Below are 27253 nucleotides of genomic sequence, written 5' to 3'. Positions count from 1 at the left end.
TGCAGCCGCTAAATCTGTCAATCCAGGTGACACCGGCAAGAACAGGAAGATGCGTGATTTCAATCCATTGCGAATTGATTCTTTGGATGATCTCTTCCCTGCTCTATCAGATAGCGGAATATGTCTCATGGACGACGTCTCGGGGTCACCTGTCGTCCGAAGCTCACAGGAGGCCGATCACTATGTTTCTTCAACGAATCCCTCTAAACTATTTTGCGACGATAAAAATGGAACGGAAGAGTCCAGAGCCCACCATTCCGCAGTGGTTGATGTTGACATGGAAGACATGGAAACTTGCACGAGAAAAGTAACTACACCTCCTTGTACCCCCAAACGCCAAGTCCGTGGATCTTTCATCTTTGCCTGCGCTCCGCTGGTACCGCTTTCGTCCGCATCTCGTCAAGGCGCCGAAGACCTGAAATGGTCGACTCTGCCCTTGCCGTTATGCCCCGTTTTGCCTGATGCTGTCAACCTCAGCATTTCTGATAATGACGCGACAACAGAAGTCTCTCATGACACCGCTTCCGAGATGATCTATGCGAACCGCAAGGCTCGTTCCCGCATGCCTTCTCAAACTCAAATCAAAGGTTTGGATATCAAACTGGAACGCCACAGCCGATTGAGGTGTAGTGCCCAAAGTGCGAGAATAAGGACGAGCTCGGCTGGAGGTGGAATTTAAGCACTCACCGAAACACCTAATAATAATACCCTGGTACGTGTCATTCTACGCAACCTTTTGTTCCCCGACATAGTGCCGCCTCATGATATTTTATGAAACCTGAGATTTTTCATTTTTTGCAAGCATGGACCGGCAAATAATGATTGATCGAGCGAACCCCTTTCCGTCTTTTTGTCGACTCTTCCTTCTCTCTCCCCGTGTTTGCTCCGCATCCATACACTGCGATACCATCCGCCCGCGATATCCCGGTTATTTTAGCTTCAAAACCCCACAATAGATCGAGTTAGTACAGCCTCAGTTCTGTTACATTGTGTCCGGCCGTCCTGAGTGGTGCTTTTTTTGGCACCGCAGGTCTGGGAAGTGCACCACTGTTTTCGCGTCACTCCTGGTACTATGTTGAATCATCATCAATCATCGATCCGAGTCATATCTTGTTTTGTTTCCTTGCACGGCTGCGAAAAGCTGTGATTTTCTGGTTCCACGATGCCTTTCTTAAGAGGAAGGCATCAGCATCACATGTTTTGTTGCCTGTTACTTATCTTCTATTCGTGTCCCGTGTATAATGTCTTACTATACGCACCATTATGAAGCAATTCTCGGCGTAATTGGTTTTCCTATCAGTTTGGAGTGCCTTTTTGACAAACGAGTATAGCAGGTCTCATGCATTGGTTGGACTAGAAGCAAGACGATTGATATATGATGCGAATGATTCTGTTGAATTACGGCTGAAATAGCTTCCTGACATGATGAATAGTATGATATGATGAATCTACCGTAAGAACTACTATTAGCTAGTAGATACTGCCCTCGATGTGATGAATGATCCTGATGCTGACCAGTGGTTTGAAAGAAAAAGAAAGAAAAAGAAAACAATAGACCCCCAAAATATGTGAAGCATAATTAGTAATTTACTCGTATCTCAGCCCAAGCAGACGCCCATGCACCCGCAATCGCATTGGAACTGTTTCACTTTATTCGGGCGCGTGAGTCGAGTGTCAAAGTAGGCCGTCGTCTGGCTGCTGGGAAGGATCATGTCGTCTGATACGATGCCAACATACGCGCCCAACGTCGCCTCGGCATCGTTCACCTCCTCATCTTCGTCATCATCCTCCTCGTCATCCTCCTCCGATGACGTGTTCCCGGCAAGATCACCCATCGTCTTGAGCTGATATCGCACGGCGTCGCTAACGGGCTGACAGAGAAGCGAGAGGGGCGAGAGGCCTGGGGATTTCTCGGATTTCATGAGCCGGTTATTATGGCTGTTTTGGTGGTGGTGGTGGTCGGGAACGCCGGCTCTGGGTGAGGTGTGATCTCGATCTTGTTCTTCTTCGGATGCGGCTGCTAGATCTGAGAGGGGGATGGGCGGGATGGGACGTATGGGCTGAGGCTGTAATATGGGAACCGGGGCTTGTGGTGCTGCTGCGGGACGACGTGAATGATACGGATTTGCAGACGCTGCTGACGAGACGGCATTTGTTGAGAAGTTGGCCGTCGTCGACGGTGGGGCCATTGGATGATGTACATTGTGAACGGGAGAAGGAAGAGGGGCGAATAAGGCGGTTGAGGATGGGGATATGTTTGTATAGGTGTCTGGTTGGGGGTATAGATACGGGGATGGATGGTGTGAGCGAGAGACGGTGTAGTAGGCGTTGTTGGGCTCGGGCCGTTGTCGCTGTCGTTGGTGTTGCTGCTGCTGCTGGTGGGCATGCGGCACCTGAACATCGAGTGAGGGGTAGGACACTCGGGGATGGCCAGGTGCGGACATGGACATCTTGCGGTCGTCGATGTCTTGAGAGCGGAGGTGCGATTTAGCAGCGGTGGTGGTGGTGATAGGGCGAGAGTAGTGTCCGAGGGCACCGTCGAGGGCTGAGATGGAGGCGAAAGAGTGCATGGACTCTTGGTGCCACGAGGACGTGGAGCGCAGCAGACGACTCTGGTCCACTCCCCCTGCCGCCCCTCCATCGTCCACGCCGTCCATGTCGTCGGCAAAGTCAGAGTCGATGTCCTCATCGTCCGACTCTGAATCGTCCATCTCGATGTCGTCTTCGTCGAGAAGAGTGTCCTTGTAGTAGTCTGCGAACTCGGGGAGGGGCGGGGAGAGGGGGGTGAGTATGGATAGGGAGGAGGCTGAGGAGGGGGTGTTGAGGGACGAGGAGGCGGACATGTGGGGGAATGTGGATATGGTGGGCGGGCTGTTGTAGGCGAAGTAGCGGGGGCTGTGTTGGCCGCTGGAGGAGGCGGGAGAGGGCTGGCTCTGTGAAGGGTAGGCAGGGTGGTAGAACGTGTTGGTGCGGTAGACAGGCATGTTCATTGTGGGCTGGCGTCAGAGATCATAAGACAAGGGATGATCAGAGTGGTGGTTGTGTCGAGAATGCTTTATAGTCATGGCGGTCCAAAAGTGAAACTACAGCCTCGATGCATGTTAGGTTATAGCGACATGTTGAAAGAGAACAATGGGGTGAGAGGAGCTTGGAACACGTTGCGATATGACATTTAAGAATGTTGCAGACGCCAGAGACATATATCAGGCAAATCAGCGGGCACGGAGATGGCGTCTGTGGGACCACGCCTCATGGGTCCATATCCTCGTATATCCCACATCCCATCCCCATTGCCTCCGCATCCCATGATCCTACACTATTATCTACATTCCGTAACTAACACAAATCCTTTCATTTTCATCTGCCAGCGTGGAGCACGGATGCGGCCCTGTCGTAAATCCATGCCAAGGCCCGCAGGCTGCTCGCATACCTCTGAATCAGAACCATAGCTAATGGAGCTACTTCTTGCCATCTTTCCATCTTCTCTATACTAAGACTCCATATCGCCTCTGTCATCTATCACATTCAATGCACCCTTGATTTCCTGTCGGGACACCCCTCATCGTCGAGGCTGCGATCCCATCAATCACTCAGAGATAGCTTGCTATTACTGTGGCTTCGTGCCTACCAATCCAACCATGGATGCTATCCACATTGGAAAAGGGCGAACAATCTGAAAGCTCAATCCATCTCCGCGATATCAATCCGAGGATAACAGCTTCAGATTAAAGCATCAACAGATGCACAACAGCAACAGAAACACCGATAACCACACCAGAAAAAACCACTCGTATCATAACCGTCTCAAATAAACATCGAAAGCATCCAATCCTTCACTCAGCAACCGTCAGACCACCCATAGCCCTCTGCATATCTCTCAGTGTCAGGTCTGCACCCCCTCTTGGGCTATCCCCTCCATGCATCCCATTACCGTGCACCCCTCTCGGCCCTAATCCGGGGTGTCTCACACCCAACGCAGCTCCCAGCATCCTCTTCCCCGGATCACCAATCCTCGGGGGTCCTTCCGCATGCAAAATCGCCGGGTCCTCACGCCCCACCGCCGAATTGATCAGCTCGTTCAATGTTGGGTGAGAAGGCAGTGAGGGAAGCGTTGGTGATGGTTCCCGCCCGTTCATATTCGGTGAGTGCTCTGAAATAGTACCAGTCGTCACGTGTGGTCCATTACCATTGCGAAAATTATTATTGCCGTTCTGGCTGTTATTGGCACTGCGGCTTGGGAACACTGAGATCGAGGCCGCACGCATATTGTGTCCGCGAGATGGATTACTGTTGTGTTGACCACGCGTGTTGACCGTCTGAATGACGGTCTGAGCATCCGGACCGTCGTATGGTTTGATGACTGAACCGGCAGAGAGTATAGCAGGAGGGAAGGCGAGCGTATGGAGATATGCACGCTTAGCTGTTTGAACAAGCACCGCGTAATTGAATAAAACAAATGAGGTTACTGAGGACAAAGAAAGACAATACGACTCACCGACAGCGGCATCGTTGAAAACAATTAAAAGACTGGTGTCATCTCTCCATTTGATCTTGAAGCCTCCAGCAACGGTCTCCCACTCTGAGAATGCAGACTGGATATCCTTTGTCTTGAGCTCCTTAGCGAAGCCAGTCAGGTACAGGATACGCGTGACTGAAGCAGAAAGACCAGAGGTAGAAGCAGACATTGGAAGAGTATAAAATGGTGCAAAAAAAGCTCAAAGGTAATGGTGTGTGTAGTGATATCTGGGGAGCAAAAAAAAAAAAAAGAAGAGTCGCAAAAGACGATACGAAAGAGGTGGCCGGGAAAGTAAACGGGATTATCGAATCTTTTTTTGCGTAACAGAAACGTGTGGGGAGTGGCTCTGGATGCGCGCTGCGGGTTGCGAAAGAAAAGTAGATGTAAAAAAGAGCTGAATATGTGAAGAAAGCGAGTGTTATGTTGATGTTATACAGAAGCTGAGGGAGACCAGGACAAGAGATGATGAACGTAGGAGAAAAGGGAAAATCCTCAATGCGCCTCGCACCCATCCAAGGCTGCGGGCGCTTTTCCCACGCTATCCCTACCCTGACACTGTTCAGTGTTTTATCAAATACAGTACATTTGCGATAGCATACAGCCCCATGTAACCTGCCAAATCGTGTATATACGTCGCTGTCAGATATCCTAGAGGGCTATAGTACGACATGATCCAGAATGCAGCGTCTTTTGCTATCAAATAATGAGCGGTAGGCGTGGAGTTGGCCGTCGTCGCGTCTCCCAATTAGGCTGTCAAATGCTTGCCGTATAGCTTGAGCCACATATCGTCTTTAGCCCTTACCGTATCTGACGCCCAAAGTCTGCATTACTTTTTTTTCTTGGGAAAAAAAGCCAGCCATATCTCACTTTTCTTATTCATCAGCCATGGACAACGAGCTCTTGCGCGTATGGCTGCTCGTCCATGAGCTCAGCGACCAGCTCGCCCAGAACCAGAAATTCACAAATGCGCTGCAGTCTCAGGCTGACGTGCTCAAGGTGAGGCATTTACTGGTCACCGGGCGCCCTCTTCGACGCTTCATAGCTCCTTTCTGTAGGAACAGGCAAGCCATAGCGGGACTGGTTTTGCGCTGAGGCGATTCAATACCGATATCTCAAAGGGTATGTCCTTCCTGCCCCCTCCGTAGATCATGGACTGAGGGAGGGGACACATCGCCTGTTGCAGAGGTCTTCGAGTCAGAACTCGAGCGCATGAACGCTCAGATCATAATAGAGAACCAAACCTTCCTGCACGAAAACAAACAGCTCAGCCTCCTCCTCAAAGAGTACGAAACCACAATGGAAACCATCATGACCAAATTCCGGAATCACGCCGTACGTCTCTCGTCTCATTTCATTCTTTGTCTTGCCCCTTCCGTTTCTGCCTTTTTTGATACCTGTCACCCCCAAAACGTCCTGTGCTCAATACTCTCAAATTTCACTTCGTAGTTGGCCGCACAGCAGCACGAGCTGACATTGACGCGACATTACGAAACCCTCCTCCTCGCCCGCGAATCCCAAACCCTCTCCTCCGACCTCTCCTCCGAAACCAACGTCTCCATCGCCCTCCACCGCCTCTCCAAACACCTCCGCAGCCTCCTCCGCTCCATGGCAGGCGAAGACCCCTCCCCCTCCCCTCCCTCCCACCCCAACGGCGACGGAACCGTCAGCGGGAACGAAGGCACAGACGACACCCCCCTCGAAGACATCCACGCCCTCATCCAAGCCCTCGACGACGACGCCTGCACCTCCGCGCGGGACGACTGGGCCCTCGAGCGCGAATGCGAGATCGCCCGCCTCGAAAGGGAGAACGAGCAGCTCCGGCGCCTCCTCGGCATCGACCCCGCCACCCTCGCCCAGAACGGCGTCTCCCTCGACCTGGAGAGGGACGACGGCGCGCGGTACGTCTACGCCACGCTGGCGTCGCGCAAGCGCTCCGAATCGGCCTCGGGCTCGGGGCTGGGCTTGGGGGCGGGGTTGGGCGACGCGAGGGCGGGGGCGGGGGGGATGGTGTTTGCGAGTGGGGAGCAGCGGGATGTGTGGGGGCAGACGATGCCTTCTGCCTACGGACCCGAGAGTGGGAATGAGATGATGGGCGGCGGGAATGGCGGCGGGATGCAAGACCGGAACCAGAACCAGAACCAGAGTCAGAGCCAATTTCAGCAGCAGCAGCAGCAGCAGCAACAACATCTCGGGAACGGCGTCCCCCTCCAACGCGTCGTCGACATCCCACCCGGCGGCGGCGGGATGCGCATCCAACCCCGTCGACCGCCCATGTTCACGCGCGGCTCTGCGCCGCCCGCCGCCATGAACCCCGGTCGAGGCTCGAGTCTCCTCTCGCAGTGGCCGCAAGCGGTCATGTCTGAGCGGCTATGGTCACAGACGGGCTCGACGCTTGATTTGAGTCGGTGACATCGAGAATGAGGGTTAGTTTACATACATACGTACATACGTATACGCTGTATTACGCTTTTGTGATTTACATGGCACTTTTCTTACGGTATTCATGGTTGTACATGCACCCTTGTACTTCAGACTTGATACCCCCCACGATGTTTAGCAAAGTATTTATTACGTTTCAATTCTAGTCCGCATCTACCAAGCGTCGACCATGATGAGAATGCTAGCGAGATGCAAAAAAAAGGGGGGGAATCGGAAAAGTGGAGAGAACAAGTGAGGTATAAAAAAAATTTAAAGAAAACGGAAACGGAAAAAAGGTATGTACGGACATATGAAGGGTATCGCAAAGATGTCGCAATATAGATACAACAGCACTGTACTCGTGTTCGCCACTCGTACACATAAGAGCCCATGATGCATTAGTATTAGAAGCACATAAAGAGATTATAAGACGTCAAAATCACCGAGCACACCATTATACGTGACCATAATGCATAAAAAAGCAAAACACACACAAAAACAACGCGGATGTGTGACTCGCAAAACCAACCACCTCACACCATTCACGCGCTTATCATCCATTCACCATCCCACCATCAATCACACCACCGCTACGAATCGCACTTCACACCCAAGTCCACTCCGTCCCCGGCCCTCAAATGCAACGCCCAACATCCTCTCCTTCCCACACCCCAACCCACCCTCTCGCGAGCGTCCCTCCCATTCTTTCCCGCGCGCATACATGAGATTCTGAAGCGCCCTCAAGCGCAACAGCGCGGGGTTGGCAACGGGCCGCATGCGATAGGCAAGTGCGGATGGGGGCGTGCGAGGGCGGAGGGGAGAGGGCACGATGGGAGGTTGCGGCGAACGAGCGCGCATGCGTGCTGTAGAATCCGTCGTTGAATTCGGGGGTGATGGGAAGGGGCAGACGAGCGGGATGAAATGCACCGGCTGTACTGCACCATTCCCATCATCGACAGAAGCGATAAAAGTGCTTACATCGGCACGACGCACGCGGTACCCTTCAGGCAAAGGCGTCTTTACGTTTATGCCCTGGAGCTTGGGACGAGCAGGCGACATGGAGCGCGGTCGGAGGTTATAAGGCGAACCACTAGAGAACAATGCAGCGGCTATGTATGCCGATTGCAGTCCTCTGGCGATTTCGACAAACCCAGTGACCGACTGACTTACTCGCTTCACAAAGGTCCTGCCCACACTCCCGCCAGTTGTTATAGTCCCAGTCTGCGAGTCATTCTGTGCAGTAACAGCGCCACGATTCAGCTTTTTCGCTTCCTGTGCAGCCGAGTGGGGCTCTGGGATGGACAACGGGCAATCTGCGAGAGGTACAGGAACGAGGGCGCGTTGAGGATGGCAGCAATGAGGTACAGCGATCTCTTTTATCTCTGACCCCGCCTGTGATGGAGGAGATGACAGGGGTGATTTCGATGATGGTGAGATAGGAGACATCGCAGGGCTCGTCATTGCTGTAGACACGGATGCTGTGGAGCTTCGCGAGCCACCGAATGATAGCCACGAGCTTGCACGCGATGCGGCTGTACCAGAGGACGATGCAGACGTGGAGGCCGCGGAACACGCCGCACAGAAAGGGGTGCGATAGCTGAGAGAAGACTTCTCTGAGTATCTCACCGGTCTCTGCGCAGTTTTACCCTTTGCCTTACGCTTTTCACCCTCCTCCCACTCGACGACCTTTAAAAGACTATCGAGGAGGTCAGCCCTGACGGTGCTCTTGCGCCTGTGACATGCGGGGCTGACAAGAGAGCTGACGCCAGAGAGACGTTTGGCTTCCTGGGCCTGTTCAGCTGGATCGAGAGGGAATAGTTGACCGTGCATGCTGGCAACGACGTCTTTGAAAGAGACAGAGCGTTGTATGCGGCAAGGCGAGCGCATATTCGCGGGTGTCTTATATTTAGGGGATTTCGGGGAACCAAGCGATCGATGCACAGGACTGACGCTGAGTGGCATGAAATTGTACTGGAAGGGGTCCTCGTCTCGTAGAGGGACGTGATGCTCGAGGCGAGCTTGCGATAAAGATCCATAAGATAGGATCTCACGTGAAGGGAGAGAGATCCCCAGCCGCGGGGATCGTTGGTGGAAGGCACGTTCTAACTCCTCTCGTTCTCGTGCTTCTGCCACGCGTCTATGTTCTTGCTCCCTTGCAAATTCGTCCTCACGCTTCTTCTGGGCACGAAGTCTTTCCTTACGCAGCCTGCGTTTCTCTTCCTCCCATATCTTCTCACAAGCCTTCAACCTTTCCATCCTCTGCCTTTGTTCCCATCTTTCACGTTCTCTTCTCTGAACTTCTTGAACAGCCTTTCTGTCCGCCTCCTCGAGCACCAAAGGGCCAGCTGGCACGAAGCATATATCAAAGTCTTCATCTCGGACTTCATCAATTCTAGGATCGTCGTCGGAAGTGATTTCTACGCCCTTGAGTTTCAATAGAAGGATCTTTGCGAGTCTAATGTCGTCTAGTGCGTAAGCGACCTGTACCTGATCTTGGAGGGAACGAGGGGGTGATGGGGGTGAGTCGTAATAGTCTGGCGATAGCGACAGGCAATCTGACATGGACGACGAATTAGAAGAGCCTTCGGAAGCGGAGGGCGTAGGGGAGGGCGAGCGACTTGGGAGAGGGGCGACAGGCGTGGGTGTGGGTGTGGTATCAGAGGGTATTGATGGTGCGGGAGGTGGCAGGGGAGAGAGGACGTCGTTGAGGACGAGTGCGGGTATTGGGGGGTCTAGATTGCCAGCCTGGAGGAAGAGGGACGAGTCGGGGGGTGGATGCGATGGGAGGAGATGGCGGGAAGTGGATGCGAGGAGGCGAGCTTGCCTATGCAACTCGTGTAGGGCGGCCTGTCTGCGCTCTTCGGAGGCCTGTCTAGCGAGGGCCACGTTTGAGACCTGGCGAGAGCGGCCGCGACGCTGCATGGGAGGAGGAGGACGTGTGTACCAGGCGTTACTGGGCGGACGGAAGGAAGCTGTGAGCATTGGGGCAACGGAAGAAAAGAAAAAGGAACGGACAGAGCAATCGTTAAAAAGAGAAATGGGAGCACGCGGACGTAAACGAGATGATACGGAAATTGCCTCGAGGCGGGGAATGTTCTGATACACACGCAAGGATCCGTGAATATCAGACAATGGCTGTGATTAAGTGAGTCTGACCTGTGGAGAACGAGAGCGACGGTGAGCTCGCTGTGACGGTGGTGTGCTTGTCGCTGCAGACGATGAGCAGGGGGGGAAGAAAGAGTGGGTTGAATTTAATAGCGAATAACTGGATGGGGTGCCGGTAAGAGCCGAGGGAGATATCTTCCAATCAGAGACCGGGGATTATCCGAGTGGCAGTGATTATGTAATATACGGCATGTGTGGCGAGATCTGCCTCGAGGCTGGTTGGGTTTGGCTAATGGGATCCCTACGAGCGGGCCAGCTGAAACGAGGCTGCGCTACCTTCTCCAACGTCTCTCCCTCTCCCGAACTCACCCCACATGACCATCGCCTCTGTCCCTCCATCCATTATCTTGCACTTGGGCCTTTCCCCGTCATAATTCGCTGTTTCTTTGTCAATCTACACGTTGCCTCTCATCGTCAACATCCTCCTTCAAAGAACTTGTCCTCTCCTCCCTTCACCCACACAATCTTGTTTCTTCAAATTCACCCATCTCAAATCTAATCATCTCTGCGCCCTGCCGCCTTGACAAATATCACACGACGTCACTCATATCCTTCTCACTCTCCTCCCACGTTTATAATCTTATCCTCCTTTGGCATCCATCTTTACCCACTTGACGCCACGTGGCTCTACTCTTCCGCCCCTCTCTTTATGTATTCCATCAATATCTTCCTCCTTTGGCTTTCTCTCGACGTAGTCCGGTACCTCGAGGCTTTCTTACCAACTCCTTGGACCACACCGACTCGCTTCCTCCCCGGTCTTCTTGTGCATCTGGCCTAGCCTTGCCTGTCCTTACTTGTCAAACATCATCTACCTCTCCTCTCCAACAACTACTGCGCCTCTCTCTATCCCCTTTGTCTCTGATCACCTCACTTGATCTTGATCGCTCCTCAATATACTCTCGTCCTAGCCTCCTTGGCAATCATGCTCATGGTGATAATCTCTCTTTCTATATCAATGTCATCAATGTCCTTCCGTCTACCACTGTTGCTCTTCTTGTATGGCTCCTTATCTTGTTGCGATGTACGCATTTATCCATATTGCTGTCGTCATTCCACTCATCACGGAGATTTTCGTAAGTATTATTGGCACTTTCCCTCTTCGGCATCGTCTTCTCTCTAACTTTTTGCCTACCTGTGAGAGTTTACTCATGTCTACTCATGTCCAGTCTCTTTCCACAGAACACTTTACTTGTTCTGTCATATTTTTGACAGCAGCCCGTGATGCTGCTGTGTAAAACGCACTCCTCACAGGCTGTTGGAACACGTATCACTCTCCTACTTCTCTCTTGCTCCGTCGATGCCAGGACGCCACTGCAAGTAGGACTCACGAGGCTATGCTGAATCGACATGGCGAAATGGCTGTCAACGGTGGTAGTAACGAGGGTGGTGTGGTGTTTTCGATCCATGCTGTATGTTTTATATGCCGGATGATCGTTTATGTCAGGCCTTCCCCCTACGTTATGGACCGCGACTCTCCGCATCAAAGGGTCCCGAGGCTCTTTCGCCATTACCCACTCGGTCTTTGCCAAGCCCTCTATCCTTTTGAGGATGGCGCAGCTCACAAGGTCGAGCCGTCCTATCATGTATAGAGCCACGATATACATGAACGATATATCTGACATACTGCACTTTAATAAAGCATTGCTTTCCTGGAAACTGTTGGACTGCCTGAGACACTGCAAGTGCTGCGTGTATGCGTGGTGTATGTGTGGCGGTCCCGTCCCAGTAGTGTCACTGCTTTTCACAAAATAAAGTAATTAACGCGGGTTCCCACGCCTCTATTACGTATATTCCCCGCGGCACGCGCCCCCGCCTGCCCCGCAGGATCCGGCTATCTTATTTGCCGGTCCACTCTCTTTTTCCATATCGCTTTTACTTTGCAGCCGTCTGACTGGTTTCACACCGTTTCATGTCAGACCCAACGCTCCTCTCACTTTCATGCGTCCCTTGCACCATCTTCATTGATCATTATCTATATCCTGTGGATTAATCCACATTCTGCACTGTACTTTGACTGTCACGTTTGGCTTATTCCAGGAGCGCACGAGCTTGGGGGACCTGACTTTTGGGATGCTGAAGCGTATATCGCAACCAGCTGTGCGATGGTTTGACTTGGAGAGGGCCATATCTTATTCGGCCGAAGAGCACTCACTCGTATGTGTTGCTGGCTTACAAGAATACATCAAATTCTAACTGATTACTCATAGTCTTTGGATGTGGATGCGTTTACTTCATTGGTTTTGTCCTCTGATATAACATGGAGGGGCGTCGCGGGGGTCTGTGGGCGCACTATATCGCCCATGTACCACGGACTACAAAATATGGTTCAAACTGACTTGGACCATGTAGCGAATTTGTTGTCGGAGTTAGAGCCGTTAGAAGAGGGGGAGGGTGGCATGCAGAGTAGCGTACGTTCATATCGTTTTACTGGGCCTTTGCGCCATTTGACGACCATTGCGCAGTGCGTGAAGGAAGCTGCAGACACGTCCGGTGTATCAAAATGCCCAGTTGCGCATGGTGTCCGTCGCGATTCGCATCCACCCGACATCATCCAACCCAGATCCTGTCGAAAACGCCGGCGATCCTCGACGGTGAACTCGGTAAGTAGGGCGTGGTTAATCACCGTCGATGACTGACTTGTGTGTCCTCCCTTCGTTTCACCTCGTCATGTTCATGTTCATGTCCATGTCATATGCTGTATAATAGCCCGATCCTTTGATCATACGCAGCGCCCATCCTTCGATTCCCACCATCGTGATTACGCCCTGCCCCGCGCAGTGTCGCGAAACCTCGTGCTGGGTGCCGTACCAAGACGGGATGTTCGGAGCTCGGCTGACGGTGCCCACCCACCCCGTGTTCAACGGCACGTTCCCGCCGCTCGCACCCCCTCGAGCTGGCGGCGGTGCGTTGCCGCATATGGAGAAATGGAGATATGTGGAGGGGCACTGGAGGGCGGTGGTGCCGACGTTGGAAGAGCAGAGTGGGAGGGGGCTGTTTTCGAAGAGTACGGCGGGTGCGAGGAGGAGGTCGTGTCGGATGTATTGTAGGGCGCGATCGCCCCAGTTCTGATTTGAGGTGGGTCATGATGCGATTTGGAGGGGTGATCTTGGTTGATAGCATCACCTTTCGGTTCTTTGATTTAACACTACGCTTGATTATGGGGATGTATGTGTATTTCTATATCTTGTATCTGCACTGCTGCCATGATGACGCTTGCATTGGGTTTGTATTCTCTACACAAGACATATGTCAACGGAACATTCTGCATTGTCATGTTGGAGCTGTGTCGATTGGGGCACGTGGAGGGTGGGAAAAGTGACGGTACTTTGACCTGCGATTAAGTGCCAGAAAGGAACGTGTCCCCGCCATTCTGCTTTTCACTTCCACCTGCTGCCCTCTTCACTGACACTGCAGCCATCCAAAGCAAAAAGCCACCCAAGACCGAGCCATAGCACCTCTCTTTCCAACGTACCACGACATCGCGCCCTTGGAGGCTGAACATGTCGCTTAGAGCTCTTCTGTATGTATACGTGCTGGGTGGAGTCACGTTCATTCCGTTGGTGATATTCGGTGTTTTCTGCTATACGATATACACCTCTGTCCCCGTTGGCGCCGAGCTCGAGGGCGATACCAAAGCGGCCACTCGCGAGCACGGGGAGGGGGCGTCGCCCGACAAGGCGGCGGCGTCGTCGTCCTCGTCGGAAGACGACCCGGCCGACCACCCCGCTCCATCGCCCTCCGACCTGAACGACCTGCCCAAGACGCGAAGAGGCTGGCTGACGATGCGCCGGACGTTCGAAGAGTCCGCGTTCGACGGCTCGTACGTCACCCTCGTGCGCTCCTTCCTCGACGCCCGCTCCAAAGACCCGAAACGCTCGCGCCCGAAGGACATGTGGTATGTGGTGCTGAAGACGAAGGTGCTGTATCTGTATGAGGACGAGAGCATGATGGAGTGCGAGGCGGCGCTGGAGCTGGGGGGACATGAGGTGTTGGTGTACCCGGAAGGCCTGCTGGACGGGGAGCTGTTCGCGAAGAGGAATGCGATTTGTTTGAGGCCGAAGGCGGTGGGGGGTGAGACCAAGGGGATGCCGAGCGTGACGAAGGAGATGAAGTTTGAGGAGGGAAAAGAGGGGGTGGAGCAGAAGGTGGAGGAGGCTGGGGGGAGCGCGGGGAAGCGGAGTAGGGTGAGGCTGGGTGATGAGGAGAAGAAGCGGGAGGGGGCTCGTGACGAGGCTTTCAACCTATCCACACCCTGGTTCATCTTCGTGCGGTCTTGCGTGGAGATGGAGGACTGGTATTTTGCGCTACTTCATGCATCTGAAAACCCGGCGAATACCCCAACGCTCAACCCACTTCAGGCTGTCTTTTTGCCGTCTGAGATGAGTCATTTGGTGACTACCCTGGACGAACAGCCGGATGTGATACCTATGCGATGGCTCAACGCGCTTCTGGGTCGTATTTTCTTCAGTTTTTACCGCACGAAACTCTTGGAATCTTATATCATCGGACGACTCATGAAGAAACTGTCTAAAGTCAAGAGGCCTACGTTTCTCACCGATATCGTGGTCACCGAGTTCTCGGTGGGGAACAAGGCGCCGACGCTGAGTAAACCTATGCTCAAGGAGCTGACGAAGGAGGGAGATGCGTCTTTGGAGGTGCGTCTGCTATATAAAGGAGAGATCCGAGCGACGGTGGAAGCTACGGCTACTATCAATCTTGGCGCGAGGTTCAAGTCTTACACTGTGAAGCTGGTTCTTGCCGTCGTTCTACGAGAGTTGGAGGGGAATCTGCTCATTAAAGTCAAGCGACCGCCAAGCAGTCGGATCTGGTATGCATTCACGCAAAAGCCACGAATGGTACTCGACGTCGAACCTATCGTGAGCGATCGCCAGATCACGTGGAGTATGATTCTGAATACTATAGAATCCAAACTTATCGAAGTTGTAAGTAAAACAGGTGTGATATATGTTTATGTTTTTCGAGCTGATTTTTCATCTCTGCGTAGATTCAGGAATCGGTAGTGATGCCCAACATGGATGATATTTCGTTCTTTGATAGCAAAAGTTGCGACCACCGCGGCGGAATTTGGTCGGATTCGTCGAGACGCGAGAGGCCTTCGTCCTCGGGCGACACGCCATTACCTCCAGATATCAAAGATGATGTTCCAGCCACTCCAGATACAGTACCGCCAATACCCGACCCTGCTCGCGAAGGAGAATCACCGCCAATAGAGCGGTCACAATCCGCTGAAGAGCTCCCATCCGATGTCCCCCCATTAGAAGCCGTTCCCGCTGTGATTAGATCGGCGACTTTGACAGGCCCGGGGGAGACTGCCAATACGACGAAGACGGCGAGACGCCGCTCTTGGTTTGCCACGGTGAGGGGTGAGAGTCCCGAGGTGGCGAGTGAGCAGCTTGACGTGGAGGAAGCCACTGAAGTTGATGTCAACCGAGGAAGAACAGCCACTGTGGAACTGGAATCTGCTTCAGCCCCAAAAATGCAGCCTGAGACGTCTACAGAGTTGCCTGCCGCTTATTATGCGGATGAATATGATGCCGATGAGCCTCGTGAATTCTTGTCGCCACAATATCGGAGGTCTTCATCGCAGCACTCACAAGCACGGTCACGGTCATCGCGCACTCATTCCGTGTCATCATCTACGGGCGGCGATGATAGTTCATCTTATTATTTATCTGATAGCTCTTCAAAAGGTGCACGTGCGCGAAGCCCCAGTGCCACGCCTACGACGCCGACTTCATTTCTGTCTACGCTGAAATCTAAAGCTGGCGACAAGCAGGCTCTGAGTAATTCTGCCAAGGAGGCCATGCGGAAATGGGGTGTTAATTGGGGTGGACTGAAGAAAGACAGCAGTCCGCAGGGAATGTCAAATCATGAAGATGTTCCTGACGTCGGCCCTCCGGACCATCGTACCCGAGTAGACAGCAATAACTCATCCCAACGTACACGCCCCACGTATGCGGAAGTACGGGCTGCTGTTGCGGAACGTAAGGAGCGAGAAAAACCGTCATATCTGGAAGAAGACGTACCATCGTCAGCTGCACCCATCGATATTCCCAGCGGTGGCGCGATGGGCAAGACAAGGTCGACGAGTATATCGGGCGGCCAATCTCCCTCTGCCTCCGATGATGGTTCCGCTTCTTCATCTTCTCCTTCTAAAATTCAATCCGGCTCGTCTGAAGGTACATCCTCTAAAATGAGTGTTCCTTCTCTGTCACGTGCTCCTACTGTCGATGGCGGCGATGTGTTGAGAGAATCCCGTGGTTTGCCAGAGGCAGCGGAAGCGCTTCGTCCGAGTCCATCTCCTATTCATACGCAGCCCCCTCAAGCAAGAACTATGACTATTCCAGGAATACATGCCAGCCATCGCGGCGAGGTGATGTCCATGGGGTATGTCGCCCCATCGTCGTCTTCCCCCGAAAGTAAATCGAGCAAGGCACCGGCTATACAAAGTGTGTACCGTCTATGGAAGAGCCCCATCCTGGCTAGTCAGCAGCAGCAAGGCTCTGAAGGTCAGTTTGCTTCGCAGTTGGAGACGACAGCGGAGCGTAATAAGGACGTTGTACCGCTTTCTCTCTCGTCTGAACCGGCACCGTTGCCTCGGCCTATTCCTCCTCCTCTTCCACCACGGACTATCTCGTCGATAGCGACTCGGCATGTTCCTGAGACTCCTAAAGCGCCAGATTCTGGGCCTTCAGGACAAACATCACCAGCGTCAGAAGCTCTGAAATCTATCGTGACGAAAGTCGAGACGAAACGCCCCGTGGTGGAGCAGAGTTCACCCACTAGGTCGAATCGCATAGGGTCCACGAATGAGGACGTGAGTTTGGGCGGAGGTGATCGCAGGGAAGACGACATGATGACACCGATTCCTGCGACTGCAGGTGTCAAACCTCCGCTACCGCCGCGCAGGATACAAGCCCCTGCCTAATACACGCATCGAATTTCTGCTTGCACTTTTTGTATGATAATGTGCTGTACGTTAGATTTATGCTCATCACGTCGACTGTTTTCTGCTCGCAAGTACTACAGTATATCTATCGCCACTGTACTGTAACAATTATTATCGTCGCATGTTAGATGGAGTGGACCGCGTGTGTGTATGGAGACTGCAAGATGCGGCATGGTAAGTAACCAGCCAAGAGGTTCAGTAACAAAAAGAAGAAAGATTTGCGGTAGTTACAGCGGTTACAGGATGATATGGATACTAGCATGGATTGTAACAGGATGAGTGTACAGGTCTGTCCTCCACCGTTGTCAAGGTCGGGTGCACACAGGACTGGTGACCCTGATCATTTGATTTTGTATGATATTCCGCTTTTTTTTTTTGGTATGGAACAAGTCATTTGGTCTGCTAGCATTTCGATCTTCCGCCGTTCATTCCATCTCCAAAACGTCTCCAACGGTCGTAAAAAGCGTTTTAGACCAAGTTTTAGACGCCCTCGGACATTCTAGTCGACGTCGACGAACCTGACATTTGGAATTTACGGTACATCGGCTTAAGCGAGCATATATTCATTTAAAACTCTCTCCACCTCCGGTGCTTTTTCCCTAGCTTCTACACATATTGCGTCGAGGAAGCAAACGGCGTTGGGCAAACGCATAGCGCAGGCATGAATGATCTCTCGTACTACCGCTCGGATTCCCCGCAGGAGCTCGTCATTCCTTCCTCTGGCCCGTCGATGCAGATATCCCCCAATCTCGAGGCGCTGCTGAAGCACGACGAGCTCACCCGCCAGGCTGCTGCACTCGAGGGCTCGACGCTGCCGTACTATCGCCCGTCATTGGACTCGTCTTTTGGCTTTGCTATCAGTTTGCCTCCCCCTCCGCCTCGCGCTGGTCATAGCAAGAAATCGATATCGCGCGATACGCGTCCGGAGCTGAAGAAGGCGACCACTAACGTTACCGGCCCAGGTCACTCCTCATCCGCTGCAACAGCCGACGCCCCGAGGAATCGTCCAAGTCCAGTCCCGTCGAGAGCGGCTACACCAAGCCCGCTGCCAGGGCCGAACCCTTATATCAATCCTGCGCCGCTGATAAAGCCCGCTGCTCAAACAGAGTGTAGTAAGGAGGAAGGTATGTTGTCTGTTTTTTTTTTTTTTACACTACTCTAGAATACGACGTTTATGATCTCTGTTCAACTTGAAGGCCGCGCGAACACGCTCGACTTGTCTCCCACACAGTCACCTTTAGAGCCCATGCGTTCTCGCGATGACGCCAGGCAGACGCCTTCTCACAAACTGCCGGATGATGGCCGTGGTTTTTCCATCGCTGATCAGACCTCTCAACGCTCCTATCCAGCCTTGGCTAAAGTTGAGAAAATTCTGGGACGCGGAAAAGGCTTTTTCCCTGGCTCAAACCTTCCGAGCAATCCCAAGGATACGAGGGGCGAACACGCCTCGACTCACAAGCATGGTCGCCCTGGCTCTGGAGACAAAGTGATTGATCTTACTGCAACCTCACGTACGTGAAAAACCGCCTTCTTCGTTGCTCTCAGCTCTAACGACGCTATTTTAAACAGTGTCAGACATGCGGCAGGTACGGGTTATCCGGGACAAAAGTGGTATGTCACACCAGAGGCCCACCTTCGGTATCGGTTACACAGCCTCCGTCTCTCCCCATTTGATGACAACGCCATCGCAGTCGTCGCAACCGTCGCAACCGTCGTCTGCGTCGTCTCCAGAAGTTTTTAAAGGTTTAGACCGCCCTCCTGCGTCTCATGCGCACCGCAATTCAGATTCCTCTACGCGCTCCCATTCTTCAAATCCTGCATATACACCAGGAACAGACATATGCGTCAGCATCTCAAATACCTCCATACCCACTTTCTCGAAGCAAGGTTTACGCCAGAATCACATGAGTAGACCAATGGATGATACTCTGGTTTCAAGGCCCTTGATAGGGTCATCCAACGATAGTGCAAGCCATGAATCATTCATGGATTTATTTTCGCCATCTACCACAGATTTCGATTCCAGCATACAATTCCGTCACGATTACCCTTCTGACGACTCTTCGCGCCCTATTTTATCGCCTCAACGGTTACAGTTATCGCCAATTGAATATTCTAGCGTATATTCTAATCCTTCAGCATATTCATCTTCTACATCTCTTGCTAGTATGGTTTTTGCTCCAGCAAGCCCCAGCTCACCTCAATATGATAAACCCCCGGTACCCACTTCTTCTAAACCCAGCTTCAACCTATCGCAGCACCAATTAAAGAAGAGCTCACCTATTCCATCACCGTCACCACCGCCACAGTTTACTTCCGAACCGTTTCTTCTTCCACCGACCACGAATATCCTTGATGCCAATGAACGAGCGGGTCGCATACGCAGAAATCGAAAGCTTGCGCAGCTTTTCGGTCGCGCACCTGGCGCGAACTTGTTAGCTGTCACGGATAAGGAAGAAGTGAGGTCATCCCGGCCTTTACCACAGCTTCCTGTCCCGCCTTTGATCAGCCCGGTGAAGCATCGTCATGCAATGTCTGTGTCTGTTCCTCTCCACAGTCCTAGTCTAGTTCCAGAGTGCACTTCACCGTGGCAGTTGTTGGACAACCCATGGTCTTCTGACAACAGAAGACACTCAGCTCCTTTAAGTCCTCAAGGCTCCACTTTTTCAGTCGACTCCCCCACAACGTCAAATAATGTCAACGTCGACAGGAGAAATTATGAGAGGACTCAACTTGACGAAACTATACTTCGTCATCGAACTCCATCCAGGAATCAAACCGCTGCATCTCCAACCTCATTCATAGATCTATCAGATGAAGATGTTCCGAATGATGATGTGTCCGCCATCATCGCTATGGAGACTCCCAAGAAGGCAGATAGGCGCCAAGGATTCCCTTATTCGCCTTCGACTCCCTCGCTCATCGACGGCATGTCACCCGAAGAACTGGCAGAACGGGAAAGGCGGCGTAAGAGGGATAAGTTGGCAAAACTCCACCGTTTCCTTGGATCACGAGTACCCGCAGACCTCGTACTTGGTCCTCTGGATAGCCCATCACTGCCTCCAACTTCGTTCTCTCACTCTACGTCCGACATGTCTCGGGACGACGCTCGTAAAGCTTGGGTGAGGCAGCAACGACGAAGCAGCTCAGCTGGCGCACTGCCTATGGGATCTCTCAACGACCACTTTGATAGGATCAAAGAGGAGCTAGGTGAGGAAGAGAAGGCTCTGAATGTGAGGCGGGCGCAAAAAATGGAGAAGGTCAGTTTTATTCTACATTCTATGTTAATGGATCTATATACCGACCAAATCGGCTTCATCTAGGTATTTGGCATACCCCCTCCGCAGACCTTGTACCATACTCGTCACTCTCCATCCATCTCGACGCCTCCCGCTCCCCAGATCAGTCCAATAGCTGTTTCTATCCCGTCTCCTTTCATCCTTCCAAGCGATCTTCCTGCGTCACCTCAGCGCAATCCTAATCAGTCTGCATATACGAAACTGAAAGGAAGGAAGTCTCACCGTCCTGGTACTTCGGAGTCGACGCAGAACCTGCTGAGGGCGGTGTCGCCTTCCTCTCCAGACGCGGAAGGCTCGCACTACACCGATGTTTTGGCGCGTTCTACCGTCTACATGAATTATCACTTCTCGTTAAACTCGTTGACTGACATTATCAATCGGGTGAGTTTATATGTATACATTTCAGGGCTTTGCGTAGTTGCTCATATGGAGATTTAGGATGACAGAGAATCGCTTGCTGAACTTCATCGCTACCTTCACAGCGAGCTCCTCGACTCCCCCATCGAAGAGCAACCAGCAGTGGACCCTCGACGCCTTTCGCTTTCGTCTTCGTTGAAATCTGAGCGTCGTCGCTCCCTTCCAACACGGACATCGATGGCGTCGATCTCATCCGAGTTTACTCTGCCTGTTGCTAAGCCAGAGGCATCAGATTTCCAGATGCGGAGAAGAAGGGCGGCAAAACTGACGCATTTCTTTGGGGTGGATTACCATGAGTTGATTCACGACGTGTTGGAGAGTATCGAGAAAGGTGTGGACGAGGAGAGGAAGAGGGGGACGCTCCAGCCGGAGGAAGTTGAGGTAAGTTACCAAAAGCTCTTTTTCGTAATGGGGAACTGACGATGGTTGTAGGTGCTGCTCCACAAACTGCGCACTCTCAAAACCAAACGGAATGGACTGTTCTAATTTACATATATGCGCCAGCCCTATGATTCCTATCCACACTTTATGCGTTCTATCCATTGTACAAATCATTATGATGATGATGACAACTCATGAACTTGATGCACTCCTATGTTTAACTTGTATACCCAGCGATCATCGTGAATATAACAAAAATTATATTTGACGCAACCGAGCTTCACAAAATAACTAGGTCACCACGACATGAGTTACACCAAAAAATGTGAGAGTCATCCATAAATTGTAACCGCTTGAACGATGAAGGATCCGAATGCAAGGAATCGTTATCTGGCTCTGGTATCGTTGAGAGAACAGGATGGTCATGGTGAATTGCAGGGGATATAGCCCGTGACGATGGGTGACTTCCAACTGAAACAGCAGCCATTTCACTATCGATGCGGGCTTTTAACATACTAAGGCTGACTTGCCGTTTGTGTCTGGTCTCTGGGGATAAGCCCACGTCAAAGACCGAACGAGAAGGTGCCAGAGTGGTAGATTTGTGACCAAATGATGCACGGCGCAGATCCGTATGATTTACTCCACGGCTAGAAGGTCTCGAAGGTATACCGGGAGAGAATGGCCTTGGAGTCGCGGTTGCCCGCCGCGATTGCGCTAACTGGTCCTCCAATATATTAACTTGCTTCTGCAGATTATGTGATGTGGCCTGAGCCTCAAAGACGGAAGACTCCAAAGTGCGAATCCGAGATTGTGCTGTGGATAGATCTAACGAATATTGTTGTTTCACCGCACTCAACATCTCGTCATCTAACGAACGAGCATCGTCGGAAGTAGAGGCAATAGAAACAGACTGATTGAGACGCTCTATCTCTTCCACCTTGGATGCAATTTCTGCTCGAAGGGCTTCTAATTCGTCGTTGGCGTCATCCAAAAGCCCTTGCTGCTCCTCCGCAAAGTGCTTGTAATCTTCCAATTCTCGACGCACGTTCGAGGAGTCGTCCGATTGCTGCAGAGAAGATAACTTGAAGCTCAAACGGTCAAGGTCCTCCCGTTGGTGTATTTCACTTTGGCGTAACGTGGCACGCTCAGCTTCAAGGGACTTTACGGCTCCTTGCATTGCTTCGAATTCCGCTTGTAGCTCAGTATATGCGTTTTGCAGCTCCAGATTGGCCTTCTGAGCAGATGATTTTTCCTTCTCCCGCAAAGCAATTGTCTCTTCCAGAACTGCTTGTGCCGTCTCCTCCTGCTCTCGTATCTCCCCCACGGCATTCTCCAGCTGTGCAATCACCGCATCGCGACTCTTAAGTTCGTGTTCTACGCCATTAACTTTCTCCATAAGATCCACCTTCTCTGCAGTGAGCTCGACAATTTTAGGTCGCATCTCATCGAGTGAACGCAGAAGATGTGTACCCTCAGCCTGAAGATCCTTCTGAACTCTTTCAGCATCGTCCGCGCGTCGATTGGCCATCCTTAACTCGTTTTGTGTGTTCTGAAGATTTCGGTTACTCGACGTCAACTCTGTGGCAACTTCCACAAGCTTTTGCTGAAGCTGCTTAACGGCACTTTGGTTGAACTCCACCTGTGAATGCAGTGCAGACTTCTCTTCCAGCAACGCCTCGCGGCTACTCTTGGTAGATTCCAGATCTTGCGCAAGTGTGGAGTGTTGCTTCTCCAAATTGGCATGTTTCGTCTTCCACTCTGCTTCTCCATCTGCCCGTAGACGCAACTTGGACTCGACATCATCACGCTCACTTTTGAGAGTTGCGTGAGACTAATAAACAAGAGAGTCAGCTCCAGTGAGATATACTTGTAATTAAAGCACTATACCTGCTTGAGTTTCGAAAGCTGGAATTCAAGCTCGTCGTTCCTGTCCTGAGTGTTTTTCAGGGAACTTTCTAGCCGCTCTGCCCGATCATCGTTCTCAATTTGCTCCTCCAACTCACGAACACGTTTCTGATGTTGATCAGATTCGGACCGTAGTTCTTCGAGTGTGGCAAGCGTAAATTGGTACTCTCGTTCCTAAGAAAGTGTAAACACGCATATAGGTGCAGTTGAGTAAAAGTTCTTGCCTGATCTCGATATTTGTCATTTAGCTCTTTCTCCCTAGTTATACTTTGCTCAAGATCATGTTTTATCCTGATAGAAGATGCCTCCAAGGTCTGGACACGCTTGTCAAGCGTCTGTGATTTGTCCTGTTCTTCGCGTAACAGCGCTTCCTTTTCTCGCAACACTAGGACTGTAGATTAGAACTGTGCTATACACAAAACTGCCTTCACCTACCTATTTCCAGCTCCTCTGACCGTTCGGCTGAGGTTTGCAAGGAAGTTTTTTCGGAAACAAGTAAAGCAATAGTCTGTTGCTGATTTTGGACCTGCGCTTGCCAATGGTCGACATACTGGGTTTCTTGTGCTTTCAGCTGCTGGATGGATTCGTTGGCTTGCTGAAGGTCCCCTTCAATTTGCCGGGTAAGATCCTCGAATGCGTGTGATCGAGACTTCGCTTCTGAGAGCAATGCTTCCTTATCTTGCAATTCTAAAGTATCGGCCGCTCAGCCATGTGGACACTATGAATTGGCTCAAGGAGCATACCATTATGAGCATCCTGCAGACGTTGGGTGGACTGTTGCAAAGAATCTTGTAATTCATGATTCACTGAAGATAGATGCCGCACTTCCTCAGCATTCGTGTTGGCGAGACGTTTCAGAGATCCATTTTCAGACTCCAGTTGCTGAATATGCTGGGAAGCGCGTTGGGCGTCTTGTCCCAACTGCTTCTCTCGCAACTCGAGGGTATCGTAATGGCTGCGCTGTTCTTGAAGCAGAGCCTCCAGCTCTCGTGTATCTGACATATAGCTGAGTTTGTCCTATTGCTTACAATCCAGAGAGACGTACTCTGTGAAACACCAATAGCCTCAGCCAGTGAACTTTCTAGACCTGCCTTTTCCTTCTCCAGAAATGATATAGAGTGACGTAGGCTGTCAACCACAGCATGTAAGTCCTCCGATTCCGCCTTCGACGGAGACGAGACAACAAGAGGTTGCGCCTCTGAAACCGAGGCTGAAGGAGGAAGCTCCGGGCTCAGCACAGGTGTTTCTGTCCTCCGAGGTATTTCAGCTTTAGGCAAAGACTCAATCCAGTTCGTGTCCGCATCAGTCTTGGAAAATCTGTGTTAATACAGGTTTCCATTATATGTACAAAGAAGGTTTTGTGAGAAATGCGAGGACACGTATAGCGACGAACTCACAGGTCTGCGATGTCATTCTTTCCGTTCTCCACGGGTGCTGGCGACTCTGGGGGTACAGGAGGGGTAAATGACCTTGAAGGCGGTGGGCTTGCTAACCCCACACCCGGACCAGCTTTCTTTTGCTGTCGTTTCTTGAGCTTTAGATGTTATGGGTATCAGTTTCATGTATTAAGAACGGTTCGCTGCCAAAAGCCGCCCACCATTGCCTTGGCTCTTGCAGCCTTTGCAGCTCGGTCATCTTCAGACATGGCAGTGTTGAGAAAGGAAGTATTAGCGGTGTCAGTAGATTATTGCGAGTGTAAAAGGTGAGCGATGCATGAAACGTCAATGCAGCAGATAACTTGAATACGTGTCCCGGACGCGTGCCCTAAGAATACAACTGTCGTCACGCAGCTTATAGCAATACAATTCAGGCAAGGATACAGTAGCAACAAGACGCCCGCATTTTCAATGAACGTCGATGTAAAATACTACAAACGAGTTTTAATATGAATTTGATTTCGGAAGTATATACGGGATCCAGGTGGTCGCAGATGGCGAAAGAGCATTGAAGAGAAGAATTGGGTAGCAACAGATAACCTGATAACGAGACAATATATGTATACCACAAGGAAAATGGAACCATGCCTACGTATAAAGGCTAATGATATTCTGTAGAGACCGACTCGAGGCGTCCATGCCAATGACTGCACGCAGGTGAGCAATAGAGTAAGGATATAAAATGACAGATACTGGCGCCGGAAAAGTCAAGGAAAAGGGACGACATTACGAGAAAACGGAAAGAAGTAGCATGCAATGAGGCAAGAAGGGTATTTGTAAGTATCGGGGACCGGGTCACGTTATGCCCAAACCTGAAAACAGCATTTTAATAACGGACGCGATATGTATGAAAGAAGATGATACTAACCCTGAGGGTGCTGTCCCAACTACCAGTGCAAAGAGCCATTCCATCTACGCTTACTCCCAAACAGCTGACTCGGTTTTCATGGCCAGTTAAAACACCTACACGCTCGCCTCTCAGCGTATCCCAGACGTTACATGTCCAGTCGTCATAACCACCAAAGAGGATACGTCCTGAAATGGAGAAGGCGACTGAGGTGATACCACAGAGAATGTTGTCGTGTGTGAAGCTGTTTAACTCTCGATCGGCTCGGATGTCAAACAAGCGACAGGAAGCATCATCGGATCCGGTGGCGAATGCATCGCCGTTGGGGAAGAACCTAAATAAAAGCTGTAAGCTTTGCATAGCCGGTAGGCAAGACACTGTATACGCACTGCACGGCATTGATGTCCGACTCATGACCAGTAAAAGTCTGTGTAGCTCGACCGCTCCGGATGTCCCAAAGTTTTGCGGTTGCATCACAGGCACCAGACACGAAGACATTCTGATTGGGTCCTAGCGATAAACTGACCGCAGTGTTAGACTACAAGCGTAAGCGAAGACGATCTGCGTACCTCATCACATCCCCAGTGTGGTCGCTGAATTCGACTACGCGAACACCAGCTTCGATATCCCACAACATACAAGTCATGTCGCCGGAGCTAGTGACGATTTGTCTGTCGTTAATGAATCGGCAGCAGCTGAGATAACCAGAGTGGGCGCTAAGCTCTCGGCCGCCTTTGACGCCGTTGGCCTCTTTGCTGTTGAGGTTATAAATTGAGCAGATGTTATCCAGACCACCACAAGCCACAAAGTTGCCTGAAGGCGAGTAAGCGCAGGTCATGACCCAGCTAGACCGAAGTGGAATGGCGTGAACTTTATTTGTTGTGTAGGCGTCCCAAACGATAAGTTTTCCGTCCTGCGAGGCAGAGACGAGATGTCTGCGATCTGCAGCCCAGTGCATGGCGTAGATTTTTGCAAGATGACCTTTTAGCGCACGTCGAGGTCGCATGACGATTCGAGGGAGAGTATCAACTTCTGCAGCCATAGCTCGCACTGTTTGTCATCCACGGTTACCTGACCTATCCGAAAGCAAAAGACAAGTAACAATGGTACGAACAACTTGTATCTGCTGATGCTTCTCTGCTTGCACGAATTTTCTCCTTCAGAACCTCCGCCTCACGACGCGCCGCAGCGATTCTTTCTTGAATATCACCTTGTGGTTGGGCCATGATTTAAGCCAGTTACTGGAGGGAAAAGAGTAAGAGAGTATAAGAATCAGTAGAGATAACCCAAAAGTCTCTAAGTCAGAAACTTAGTAGATAAAGAGTGGAGAGAAGAAAATTTCCCCACCTGCGATTCTTGCGAAACAACAGGAAGATGAATGTAGGGACGAGCGTGTGAAATGGCACGCTAATAATGGACCTGTGCCAGCAAAGCGACGATATTAGCAGAACTGGTCCAGATAGATGTGGACGACAAAAAGTGGGCGGCGAGGACGACGGGGACGACGACGAGACGGGGGGTAACGGGCTCTGGGAACGATGAGCTCGAAGCTAGAGACAGGTGTCCCTTTGCATTGATGGGCCGCTCAGCAACTCGGCACTCCCCGCAATACAAGCTCCGATTCAATATTCCACCATGCGCTCGTGGGCGCTCGCCGCTCGCCATCTCTGGCACCACTGAGCACAAATCCGTCGTTTATGAGACTCCTCCCGTTGACGCACTGCAGATGCTCATCTTATGCCCCAGGACATGCATTGATGCCTGGCACCCCCTGTGCTCTTTCATCAGCGCTGATTGCGGTCGAGTGCAAAGCACAGCTAAAGACGTGGTTTATATTGTTTGCGGGTGTAGCGCTCGCAGTCTCATTTCAATATCTATCACTGTTGAATGATTCTAATA

At 51.5% G+C, this 27253-nt stretch overlaps 9 protein-coding genes across 9 annotated transcripts; 5 read left to right on the top strand and 4 right to left on the bottom strand.

Annotated features, from left to right (window-relative positions):
* Positions 1–2020: 2020 nt before the first annotated feature.
* Positions 2021–2386, bottom strand: SERLADRAFT_364862 (uncharacterized protein; the record flags this gene model as incomplete). Its single annotated transcript, XM_007312938.1, has 1 exon — positions 2021–2386. One exon carries the CDS (start codon positions 2384–2386, stop codon positions 2021–2023), a length of 366 nt encoding a protein of 121 aa, XP_007313000.1.
* Positions 2387–3702: 1316 nt separating this feature from the next.
* SERLADRAFT_444698 (uncharacterized protein) lies at positions 3703–4796 on the bottom strand (the record flags this gene model as incomplete). The annotated part of the gene is made up of 2 exons (XM_007312937.1): positions 3703–4420; positions 4496–4796. 2 exons carry the CDS (start codon positions 4683–4685, stop codon positions 3834–3836), a joined length of 777 nt encoding a protein of 258 aa, XP_007312999.1.
* A 605-nt stretch (positions 4797–5401) lies between these two features.
* On the top strand, positions 5402–6925 carry SERLADRAFT_412566 (uncharacterized protein; the record flags this gene model as incomplete). Its single annotated transcript, XM_007312936.1, has 4 exons — positions 5402–5512; positions 5572–5635; positions 5700–5848; positions 5963–6925. The coding sequence occupies 4 exons, from the start codon at positions 5402–5404 to the stop codon at positions 6923–6925; spliced, it is 1287 nt and encodes a 428-aa protein (XP_007312998.1).
* Positions 6926–7148: 223 nt separating this feature from the next.
* SERLADRAFT_412565 (uncharacterized protein) lies at positions 7149–9916 on the bottom strand (the record flags this gene model as incomplete). Its single annotated transcript, XM_007312935.1, has 1 exon — positions 7149–9916. One exon carries the CDS (start codon positions 9914–9916, stop codon positions 7514–7516), a length of 2403 nt encoding a protein of 800 aa, XP_007312997.1.
* A 441-nt stretch (positions 9917–10357) lies between these two features.
* SERLADRAFT_455801 (uncharacterized protein) lies at positions 10358–11867 on the top strand (the record flags this gene model as incomplete). The annotated part of the gene is made up of 2 exons (XM_007312934.1): positions 10358–11172; positions 11266–11867. One exon carries the CDS (start codon positions 11537–11539, stop codon positions 11849–11851), a length of 315 nt encoding a protein of 104 aa, XP_007312996.1.
* A 532-nt stretch (positions 11868–12399) lies between these two features.
* On the top strand, positions 12400–12735 carry SERLADRAFT_364859 (uncharacterized protein; the record flags this gene model as incomplete). The annotated part of the gene is made up of 2 exons (XM_007312933.1): positions 12400–12507; positions 12562–12735. The coding sequence occupies 2 exons, from the start codon at positions 12400–12402 to the stop codon at positions 12733–12735; spliced, it is 282 nt and encodes a 93-aa protein (XP_007312995.1).
* Positions 12736–19073: 6338 nt separating this feature from the next.
* On the top strand, positions 19074–20641 carry SERLADRAFT_455792 (uncharacterized protein; the record flags this gene model as incomplete). Its single annotated transcript, XM_007312932.1, has 2 exons — positions 19074–20329; positions 20393–20641. Coding segments are annotated over 2 exons (1341 nt in total), but the record flags the coding sequence as incomplete, so codon positions are not given.
* An 8-nt stretch (positions 20642–20649) lies between these two features.
* Positions 20650–21416, top strand: SERLADRAFT_376778 (uncharacterized protein; the record flags this gene model as incomplete). Its single annotated transcript, XM_007312931.1, is given in 4 exon segments — positions 20650–20700; positions 20716–20749; positions 20807–21166; positions 21218–21416. 2 exon segments carry the CDS (start codon positions 20963–20965, stop codon positions 21269–21271), a joined length of 258 nt encoding a protein of 85 aa, XP_007312993.1.
* A 3474-nt stretch (positions 21417–24890) lies between these two features.
* Positions 24891–26917, bottom strand: SERLADRAFT_455788 (uncharacterized protein; the record flags this gene model as incomplete). Its single annotated transcript, XM_007312930.1, has 6 exons — positions 24891–25319; positions 25376–25688; positions 25744–25875; positions 25924–26404; positions 26469–26650; positions 26702–26917. The coding sequence occupies 5 exons, from the start codon at positions 26578–26580 to the stop codon at positions 25308–25310; spliced, it is 1050 nt and encodes a 349-aa protein (XP_007312992.1).
* Between the last annotated feature and the right edge of the window lie 336 nt (positions 26918–27253).

This window comes from Serpula lacrymans (assembly GCF_000218685.1).
Source record: "Serpula lacrymans var. lacrymans S7.9 unplaced genomic scaffold SERLAscaffold_1, whole genome shotgun sequence".
NCBI classification, from domain to species: Eukaryota; Fungi; Basidiomycota; class Agaricomycetes; order Boletales; family Serpulaceae; genus Serpula; species Serpula lacrymans.
The sequence above is the reverse complement of the archived record's forward strand: the minus strand, read 5'-3'. Positions and strand labels throughout refer to the sequence as shown.